This window comes from Silene latifolia, chromosome 6 (assembly GCF_048544455.1).
Source record: "Silene latifolia isolate original U9 population chromosome 6, ASM4854445v1, whole genome shotgun sequence".
Classification (NCBI taxonomy): domain Eukaryota; kingdom Viridiplantae; phylum Streptophyta; class Magnoliopsida; order Caryophyllales; family Caryophyllaceae; genus Silene; species Silene latifolia.
Window position 1 is genome coordinate 6,799,535 of NC_133531.1, and position 11,257 is coordinate 6,810,791.

An 11,257-nucleotide genomic window follows, 5' to 3' on the forward strand; every position below is an offset into this window, starting at 1 on the left:
GCATAATGCGCGTTATGTCTATGGTGAACCGAGCTTGTCAACATTAACCTCTTATCGTATTTAGTTCACATAATTGTCCGGTTTATTAGTCCACTGATGTGACGCCCCCTTCCCCTTCCAAAGAGTATGTCGAGGATGTGGTCCTCCATTTTATCATATGAAATTGTTTATCATAAAATTTCTATCGATTCCTATATCATACCTAGAGGTGGCAATCGGGTCAGTCGGGTCGGGTTTGGGTCGGGTCACGTCGGGTCGGGTCATATCGGGTTCGGGTCATATCGGGTCAGCATACCCTTTCGGGTCGAGTCGGGTCGGGGTCGGGTCGGGGTCGGGTCGGGGTCGGGTCGGGTCATTTCGGGTCAAATGATGTGTCGGGTCGGGTCGGGTTTGGGTCGGGTCATTATCGGGTCCGGTAATTTAATCGCATTACTATAATTTTTTACCATTAAATTTAGTTTTTAACCTATTATTTGGTTTAATTAATTCATTACTAAGTCAAACATATCAATCTAAACACAAAATCACTTTCATTTTGATAAAAATTAAGCTTAATAATTGTCGCGTCATCAATTTAATCGGGTCAGTATCGGGTCGGGTCAGGTCTGGGTCGGGTTCGGGTCACTGATAATCGGGTCGTGTCGGGTTACGGGTAATCATCGGGTCGGGTCGGGTCGGTTTCGGGTCACAATATTTTCGGGTTCGGGTCGGGTCGGGTTTGCTCGGGTTCGGGTCGGGTCACTCGGGTCGGGTCAGACTTGCCAGCTCTAATCATACCTTCGAAAGTCATCCCAACCATGTATCATAACCGTCATGAGCAGTCACTTAGAGAAAGTCATCGCGGCCGTGTATTACAACCCTCCATCAGCCTCACTAAAGCACAGATTACAGGCAAAGTAGAATTGGGTGATCTCACCTGAAGGATCAAAAGGTAGGTTGGTGACCTTGCTGCGGTCCCAACCTCAATTGCTCAACTATCTAAGTATCTAACGACACCCTTCGCTAACTTTGCAGCACCGCTCCTGCCATCACTCCTATCCAACAGGACATTTTTCTTTTCCCTGCCGAATTCTATGCTTCTATGCTATAATACAATGTCAAAAGAATGAACTGAAAAGGTACACATACATCACCTGTCACTGAGCTCAAACCCGATATACATTTATAAATTCATAACGTCGAGAATGAGCTTGAAGAATCCCAATTAATACATTTCTTTCTGAACAACCTGAGACCCGACCAGACCCGACATTTGAGCTTTTAATTTATACACATCCTTCTATGCCTTTCCCAAATTGGGAAAAAATAAAGCTTTCCTACTTACTGCCAATAGGCATCAATCTAATGAATCATTTGATCATAGAAATCATGATGCTATTGATGCCTTGTTGTATTTGAACTGCGGACCGTCACCCCATGCAAAAATTTTGTATACCCAAGGTAGTTCAACTTGCCATCAGGGATCCGAATCCAGTCCTTTAGAAGTGAATACGCGTTAGGTCCAAGATTCAGTTCCTGCAGAAACACTAGGATGAGATTTGCACCAAGTGAAGGACGAAAGCATTGAAACGGATCGCTTTACAAGCATGTCATTGGTTATGGTTATAATCGATTTCGTTTCTTTTCTGATTTTGTTCTTTTCTTCATACTAACTGAGTAACTGGTCTTCAACTTGGTCTAGGTGCCTGGTGTCTGGTTGGTTACTGGTCATTATTTTAACTTGGCCATTTACACATTTTTACCTTCAAAAATTTAACAGAATTTTTTTTTTTAAAAAAAAAAAAAAAAAAAAAAAAAAAAAAAAACACAACAGTAGTGCTAGCCTTTCACACACCCTCGCAAGTTCCTCGACTGTGATAGCCCTGTTGCCTTCTCGTTCGAAATGGTTGTAAGCAATCGACGCAATTTGGTCCCAATTTTCCCGAGCCTCCAGCTGGTGTGTGCTGATTGCAGCTGCACAAAACTCGTCGAAATCTATCTTTCTGTAAGAAAGTGGCGCCATCTGCACAACATTATAGCATATATAAGGAATCGCAAACCTTGTATCATGGCACATTTTCGACAAAAGATCGAATAGAGATGTATTACCGCAGTTAAAATTTCAGGAACCTTGGACTCTTTCATTGCATCGGTTGCATTACTCACAAGAGCCTGAACCCAAAATAGGAAAACAATAACAATTAAGTTAAAGTAATAGTAGTCTGTTTGTCATGACATGATGTACTGATGTTAGTAGTAATAGATTTTTTTTTGTGTGTTGATCAAAAGATATCTCTACAGACAGCTTTGGCAGTCTCATTTGTGATACTGAAGGAAAATAATAAAAAGATCCGCAGCGTTTACAAGCAGGGGATTCCATAACTTTGTTCAAGAATGGGAGCTTTCAAAAAAAGAAATTATCCTTTTCCATTAAGTAGGGGAACCAATAACTTAAAATCCAAAAGAAAATAAGGTTAAAAGTGCGGAGATTAACCATTCGGAAGTTCTCAAGGGAAACACGTCCGTCATGGTTCGGCTCCAAAAGTAGGAATTGTGCTCTTAAGTAAACCAACTCATCTTCTGTAAGAGCCTTTGACAAAGCCTGCAGCCACAAGAGATACAAGAAAGAAAAAAGAGATCACTAGGGTGATACCACAATAAAATTAACCCAACAACCAACCCACAAGTACTCAAGCATATTGTTACTAGTGTCACATACGAGTTACACAGATACCTAATAAATAATGTAAAGTGAATGAACTCATGAAGGGTAGCGACTATGGTTTCAGGAATGTTTCTCGGTATATTCTCGTTCATATGTCGAGCCACGAACAAAATATTCCAACACCGAAATCTACAGCTGTAAGCAAATAGAGAGCTCGGCTATATTACAATATATATGTCCTACCATATAACCGACTATCGAATATGTTCCCTAATATATAGAGAATATGTACATCAAAGTAGATTGTGGCATTTTTAATCTAATCATTTCATCTCAATGGCTTTCCTCAAAAGCAACTAATGCCCTATTCTCTGAAAGGGGAAGTGGCCATGAATAAGAATGATTATTAACAATTATGATTGCGATACTGCATCCACCACCAGCCTACCATCAAGCAACAAGAATCGAGGTAGGGTTTGCGAGGTTGCGAAGTACGGAGTATGCAGCTGTACCCCCCATGAAGTGGTGCTGATTTCTTACAGACCCCAATAAAAAGTGATTTTTGGCAACAGAGTGTGACATGGCAAATACATATATACAATACAAAAGAAAACAGACAAAATGACTAGAAATTAGTAGAAGCCTCGTAATAAAATCTACACTCATTTTTTTTAGGGTCTGCACATAACATTGGCACGGTTTCTAAGTATTAGAAATTAGAAAATCTATGACAAAACTTTCAGAACGAAAGGTTAGTTGAAGAAAAGGCGCCAAAAAATTTCACCAACTGCGAAATGCAGATCAAGAACACATGAACAAATGACGATTATAGTCCAGCATAGATAAAAAAAAAACTTCTGAACTATAACTTTAAAAGGCGCTTCGGATTATTAAACCTATACACATTAAATACATTTTATACGAGCTCATATTCCTGGATCAGAAACTCAGAATTATGTCACCATCTATACAAAGCCAAGAGTAAAAAGTTGGAAACTGATTATGAGTTTATTCAACACAATTCAATGAACAGCGTAAACTACAAGTGAACCGCGAACCGAACACCTAAATGAAGTACCGAAAACTGAGAGTAATTGAAAGTTTCGAAACACCAAACAAATACTAAAAAAAATCAGTTTTAGTTGACCATATTTAAACATCTAACTTTTTAATATTTTCTTTTGTCTTTTAAGTTGTGGTCACGGTAATTTGTGACCCGACACATTTCCTTTATTTGCATTTCTTCCACATAATAATGCCTTGATCCTTATTCCCCAAGAAGCACGAATTTTAAAAATGGTTGAACAGAGTATCTTTTATGGGTAGGGGGATGCACAAGATAGAGGTGATCACTAAGAAAAAGCAGTGCTACGAAACATAAGCCAGCAAGCAAACAAACCCAAATGCACAAGAACATTTATATACTGAGGTTCAAATGATTACATCTGAAATAGAAAGTCAATCCAATTGAATTTACAGGATTATACCTTCAATGCTGCCCGTTTGAATGGAGTTGTATGTAGGTAGGATTTCACCAGTTTGTAGATCAATATATCTAATGGAATAGGAATGTTTTCATCTCGCAACCAAGGATGAGCTGCACAACACAAAAGCATACCAAAATTAACTACAATACACAATGGTTATAAGCCTCATTATTGAATTCTTAGATTTCCTGAAACTGCATCAAAATGCATCTTTTCAGAAGCAATAGTTTTAGTCATGTTGATATAACATTTGCATATAATGTCAACCATAAGGGGTTTTTGACAGCTAAAGAGATTACGATTGATCATTTATCTTCAAGTACGGACCATCATGATGACACTTACTTAAAGCTTGGGCAGCAGTCATCCTCTTTCGATAGTCCTTGTTAAGCATTCTTTTCACAAAATCTTTGGCTTCTGAAGAGATAGAAGGCCACGGTGAATCATCAAAGTTGGGATCTGCTCTTAACACTGTACGAAATATTCCTGATTCTGTGCGAGCCCAAAAAGGTCTGCTTCCACATAACAAGATATATGTTATAACGCCAATGCTCCAAATATCTGCTTCTAGGCTATAAGATCTATGGAGAACTTCCGGGGCAACATAATATGCACTTCCAACAATATCATTAAGTCTTTCATCTGCATAAAACAAAGAATTACATCTCTTTACTTGGGAAGTCCATAAATGTATACAACCACCATAACAACAAAGCATTGGTCCAAAAGGATTTAGTGTCAGCTAATGGAATGACCACCAGCGATTTAGAGGGAAACCAATGAGAGACAGAGAGGAAAAGAAGAGGGAAACGTAAAAATGATAGAGACAAAGAAAAACTGAAAAAAAAAAAATTCTGAGTAAGAAAATCGTAAAAAAAAAAAAAAAAAAAAAAAAAGAAAAAGAAAAGGAGCTCTTACCCGGTCTAATAAAGTCAGAGAGACCGAAATCAATAAGTTTCATGTCAGCGTCTTCACTGCGGGAGGTAAAGAGAAAATTCTGTACCAGAAGGGCAGCAAATAGTGACAATAGCTTATGTCATGCCATCAAAAAGAGAAAACAAATCCCTAAGCAACATTAAGAAGAAAGAACCTTAGAGATGTTACCTCAGGCTTCAAGTCACGGTGCACTACACCCTGAAGATGACAGAATGATACAACATTCAAAATCTGTTTAATGATAGCTTTAGCGTCTTCCTCTGTATACTTTCCACCTCGTCGGGGGAAAAAATCCATTTCAAATTAAACATATAAAAGATTTTATTGACGTCAGAGTATGTTGCCCAAGTAGTTACCTTGACAAAATTCTGTCCAGTAATTCCCCTCCATCGCATAATCTGGCAAAAAAAGGTCAACAATAAAACCTGATAAAACAATCACTATCCAGTTCTCATGTATCTTGAGTTTTACAAGGGCAGATTAGGAATAACATTGCAACATGTTGGCCAGAATTGGGGTTAAGTGGCTCGGTTTAGAATCCCGGTGTAATTCCTCTCAAGTGTCACACACAGCTGATAGCCTTATACCGATGGGAAGACATACAAGTATACAATCTCACTCTTTTTTTAATAAGTTAGTATACAACCTCACTTTAATTTATTTATTTGACTAGGGATACTTGAACATGATATGTGGAATTCTCAAAAGGGAAATTGATAACTAGTGAAGTTTTGATAGGAATACACATACTTATGCCAATCATCATATAGTCAGAGATATGTTTCGACAAAATGTGAAGCATTAGCATCACCACGGCGACAATCCACAAATGTACAAGGCAAAATACAATGCTCTGTAATAATGGTCTTCCACAGCACATAAAACGATAAACAGAAACTGTATTCAAACTTAAGATAAAGCACATACTCCATAACAATATATACATTGTTCGAGTCCTCGCATGCATCGTAAAATTTAACCAAATGTCTATGCCCTGAGAGTGCTTTCAGCATTTTTACTTCTCTTCGGACATCTTCAATTGATATTGCTGTTGTCATCTGCTTCAAAAACAGTAAGTTAAAATCTACGGGAAAAATAAATGCTACAAGTAACATAAACAACTAAATGGCTAGAGAGAAATCTATCAACACGTCAAAGTCATAACGTCATTAAGTTAATCTGGAACTGATAATTAATAACTTTTGCACTTTTGTAAGTAAGCTAAGTTCATATTTCAAACCTAGAGATGTAGTCACATAAAGTGCATTTACATGAAGCTTTTGCCATGTTATACTATGATTGCTTATTGGGTTTGTGTTCAGTATATCTTCGGAAGCAACAAAATTAATTTGCTGAGGTAGCAAGTCTCAGAAAGCATTTCCAAATGTGGTGAAAGGCCATGCAAGCTATAATGACAAAAACATGGGAGCTTTGATGCACTATAGAATTAGAACTAATTAGGGAACAAGTAACAGATTAGGAAGTAATTTTTATAATTCTTTCTACTATTGCACAATTAACACCTCAACGGCCAGCTTAAAATAAAAACTGAGCCCACTATATGATCCTGAACCACCCATTTTGTTGAGGCATCCCTACACGGCTATACAGCAGAGGTTCAGGCCAAAGACGCGGCTGTATTGCTCGGCATGTAACATATTCGATCAGCTAATTACTAGTAAAGGGGCTTTCATATTGTATAAAGCTCCATGATCTTGCTCATAAGCACAACTTCTACGATACTTTACGATTGATCAATATAAGCATCTTCTCGAAATTTGGTAGAAATAAATGTTAAGTCTATCAAGGTTGTACATTTTATAAAGTATTTTGCGGTTATGATTTACTCATGGAACTTAGTACAAAACAGCCGATTTGGTAACGGACCAAGATAAATAAAGTTTTCATTTATAAGAAACGTGCAGACATATCGTATAACGTATTTGGATTTATGCTAGGGGAGATCCAACTATGGAAGCAATTTATCTTATGAGACAAATGATGGAGCGTATCGAGATAGGAAAAAATACTTGCATATGATTTTACTGACTTTGGCAAAAGCCATATGACAGAGCACCGAGAGAAGTACTTTGATAGTTTGATGGGATTTAGCGAAGAAGGGGCATCACGGAAATATATTGACCTAATAAAGGACATGTATGAAACTATGAATGTGCTAGTACGCGTGTAAGGACCAATGTTGGGAGGAGCCCGTATGATGTCCCGGTTACGAGCTCAAAAATTGGGAACGGAAAAGATTGAGAGGGGTAGAGGAAGATCTAAGAAAACTTCGATAAAGATTGAGAATGATATGATGTTTCTTATGATGGATGAAGATATAACGATGGAGGGAACACTATGAAGAGAAAAGATACGGGTGAACGATGGGAGTTTGATTCTTGAAAGGTGGAGCTTGATCCTTACGTTAAATTATGGAGCCTTATTGGATGCTCTCAAAGATTTCATGTCGGCTGACCCCAAATCATTTTGGGACTAAGGCTCTGATGTTGTTATTCTTGTGCTTGTTATAGCTTGTACTCTCTTCGTCCCGGTCATTTGTTTACCTTTACTTTTGGCACAAAGACCAAAGAGAGAGGAGGGGACCAATTGTGATGATAGTTATTGGATGATAAGTAGACGGTAATGGACATCATGTTGGCCAGAATTGCCCAATCCTGAACACTCTTTCTGCAATGTGTCACAAGATCCATACGTAAATCTAGCAATTAGGATCACTACAGAAGTGGAAATGGTCATGGGAAAAAAAAATCATGCTCATTGGCTAAAGAATAGGGTACATATATTTTACATGCATGGTATTTGAATCCGAGGGCGAACAATTAGATTGAGTATGTGCATTGGTGCATTGCCTTGTACCCTGGCTCATACTCAATACATGCAAGACTTCTGAGAACTTTAAGTGTGAGATGGGGAAGTACATTACAATATCATCCCCGACTACCACAAAGGCTTCCGATGGCGAGATAAGAGGGGTTGGATGTACTAGGCCTTATCCTTGTGTTGAAAACAGAAAGTTGTTGCAACCCCATTATCCATAAATAATTTTGTGTCTAGAACTGCTACGTCAAATGGCTGTATCATACTACTAGAAGTGCAATCAATGCATATAATGAGAATCTGGGACATCTATACTGAAGATGGAATCAAATCAGTGATTGTCCTTGTATCACTAAAGTTTAAGTCAAACATAGATGCCAACTTTTTCTTGCTAGGGGCAAAGGTAAGGGCTGGTAATTATAAAATTAATCTGTGAGAAGCAGCCATGACTAAGAGGTACGTGACGCTGGGCTATATGCTATAGGAGGATGCGGTCTCAGCTTCAAGACTTATGTGCTATTTTTGCATTTATTTCTACTTCTATTGCGCCGGCTATCTAACATTCTCTGGAGCTCTCTCGTCAGTCACCACTCACCACCAAAGGAATCATACAAGATTGATGAACCTAATTAAGAATATTTGATAGTTGATAGAACCAAGTCTCCAACAGACATTGACCTCACCTTAAATTAGAGAAGCGTATCCTTAAATAGTTGGTTGCATTAATCATTGGGATTGCGGAAATCATAACCCAATCAGAGAGCAAAACCTACTCTGACTGCATTTTACTCAGGTTAATGCTTACTAAAGCCTTTTTCTAAAAAGGAAAAAAGTAAGGTTTAAAGGTGTTGCATCACTTCGAACCTCAAATTGTGATGACGGGGATGAATGAATTCTAAGCCCAACAGACAAATGGATGTCAATCAAATAGCAAGCAATCAATTTGGCATCCTAATACATACTTGTACATAACTAGGAACGTTCTAAACACATATTAGGCTGAACTAAGCAACTCTATACCACCAGATAGAACAATAAACAGGGTGCAAAATATCTGCCGGCAATTCAATGAGCACATGACTTGACATTAATAGCTTCCATCCCTGTAATACCACAGTACGAGACTCAAAAGTCCAAACCATGACATATCTTCGGACAATTTGGCACAAGAAGTCAACATAAAACTAAATTTCTAAAAAGAATACAATAATGATCTATTAATACAAATGCAACATTAAAGCACGCATGTAATAACGTACCTTGAATTCTCTTGTTAGCGGCAAGAAATAAGGACACTAATCAAGCTAGAAACAACTAGTCTAAAACTTAAAATTCTCTTATCGACATCTACATAAGCTAAGCGCTAAGCAGCCCTAGCAAAACGAACATGGTCATCTTCCAGTTACTAAAAGATCGTCCCCACACCGGATACAAACTGATTCGACTTCAATCAACGGTAACCAAACTCAGCATCCTACCAAATTCCACATGATCAAAACATCCAATAAAACCTACCACTACAAGTCTACAACTAATCCGATCAATGTCACAAATAATCGTCAACAAACTGAAACTATTAATCCTTCTAATTAACAATAACAGCATCATTAAACAAACATTGAACAACAACAACAACAAAAATACTGAACAAATGTTCGTCAAAGCGATTTTCACCTTAGCCTTAGAAATGATCTTAACAGCAACAACTTGATCCTTAATCTCTCCTTTTTTCGCTTTCGCAGCACAAGTATGACCAAAATGCCCTCGCCCTACCTCCTTCCCAAGCTCATACTTCGCCACAAAATTCCTCGCATAACCAAAACTCTTATCAAGCTGCGGCGAAGGCGGCGCAACCTCTCGCGCTACTCCGCCATCATCCTCAGGAATCGCTCCTTCCTTTTGCTTCCCCGTCCCTAACCTCTTCGCTATCGAAGCCTTTATATGCTTCGCCGGCGACGGCGGAGGAAACGGTCGCCTAAAAAACCGCCTCGGCGTCGCTCTCCCTGGCGATGGCGTCACTCCTACTCCCTGCGGATACGGACTCGGCCACGGACTCGCCGCCGTTGACCGAGTCGGGGTATTCTTCACCGACCGAGTCGCCGCGGCAGCAGCTGCCGCTTCCGACGCCGGAAGCGGCGATTGCGGATGCACGTGCACTTCTCCTTCACCGTTTCCGCCGCCGACGGCTTCGCCGGCGACGGCGGGTGGTCTGCCGTAACACTGTCCCATAGTAGTATATATATATAATAAAATACTACTACTGACAGGTGGACGCTGACGTGGCGGAATCAGAAGAGGTGTTAGGGTTAGTGATTGATGATTGACGATCGGTGATTAGAAAATCAAACGCAGATCTGAATAATTTGCGTAATCAAGTGAAAATAAATGAATTTGATGAAATGTAATTTGAATCGAACTGAATCGAGTCGAATCGAGTCGAAACGAATTGAACTGAATCGAGCTGAATTGAATTGAGAAATGCAAGATGATGAAGTAGTAGTAGTTACTACTCCATGAAGAATAGAACACAAATTGATACAAGTATGAAAGTGGAGTAGTTGTTTAAAAAATGGGATTTGTCATTTTCTACTTTTTTGTGTTTAAGTTTTGGGAGGTGTTAATGTCATTGGGTTAAGACAGTACACATACACATTCAGTTAAGTATTGGTTTTTGTAATTAATGCAAATCCGAGGGAAATTCGGGAGAGATGGCAATTTTTGTGTGAGATCATAGGCGTTTTTTGTACATTTAGATCCGTTTCATTTTGGTGAGTGCGAATAAGACCGTCTTAAAGCGAAATATTATAGCAGATGTAATGTTAGTTTAGCTGGAAAAATTACTCATTTGCCTTTTTATTCTTCTTGAGGGGGTATTTTAAGAACTACGGAGACGTTGTTGTAGCACTCTTAACTTGGGTTTAAATTTGGTTAGCGACCGTATGATATACTTTGATTAGTTTAACTATGAATTAGAACGTGTTTGAGAAAAGGTGTACTCGAAACAAATAGTTAGAGTTTAATCCATATAATTTTATTTTGTTGATCGTTTAAAAACTCAGTATAAATTTTGTTGATGGAAATTTGATGGTCTTAACTTGTTTCAAAAATTGTTACTCCGTATTTATTTATGTTATAAACACTTTTTTTTAAAGAAATAAGATATACTCTCATATATTACATTTTAATATATTTTTTCCAACACACCATTAATTAAGAAAAAAATGGAACTCTTAGCTACTATAAGTAGATTGATACATGTTTTTTTTTTCGATATCATTTTTTACATATAACTATACAACAACAGTGTTCAACACTTTTATAATTCATGTGCAATTTCGTAAAATGATGCAAA

At 38.3% G+C, this 11,257-nt stretch overlaps 1 protein-coding gene across 1 annotated transcript; it reads right to left on the reverse strand.

Annotated features, from left to right (window-relative positions):
* Window positions 1-1,087: 1,087 nt before the first annotated feature.
* Window positions 1,088-10,530, reverse strand: LOC141586197 (CDPK-related kinase 3). Its single transcript, XM_074407344.1, has 11 exons — window positions 9,580-10,530; window positions 5,995-6,125; window positions 5,424-5,465; window positions 5,236-5,344; window positions 5,050-5,128; window positions 4,477-4,773; window positions 4,132-4,241; window positions 2,474-2,581; window positions 2,089-2,151; window positions 1,835-2,002; window positions 1,088-1,515 (listed from the first exon to the last, which is right to left on the reverse strand). Exons 1-11 carry the CDS (start codon window positions 10,132-10,134, stop codon window positions 1,375-1,377), a joined length of 1,803 nt encoding a protein of 600 aa, XP_074263445.1. The 5' UTR covers window positions 10,135-10,530; the 3' UTR covers window positions 1,088-1,374.
* Window positions 10,531-11,257: the final 727 nt, after the last annotated feature.

Coding starts and splice junctions, on each gene's coding strand:
- LOC141586197 (XM_074407344.1), bottom strand. CDS start 10,134: ATGGGACAGTGTTACGGCAGACCACCCGCCGTCGCCGGCGAAGCCGTC. Junction 5,129..5,235: donor ACCGTGACTTGAAGCCTGAG/GTAACATCTCTA, acceptor CTTCTGGTACAG/AATTTTCTCTTTACCTCCCG. Junction 2,152..2,473: donor CCCTTGAGAACTTCCGAATG/GTTAATCTCCGC, acceptor TTTTGGGTTCAG/GCTCTTGTGAGTAATGCAAC.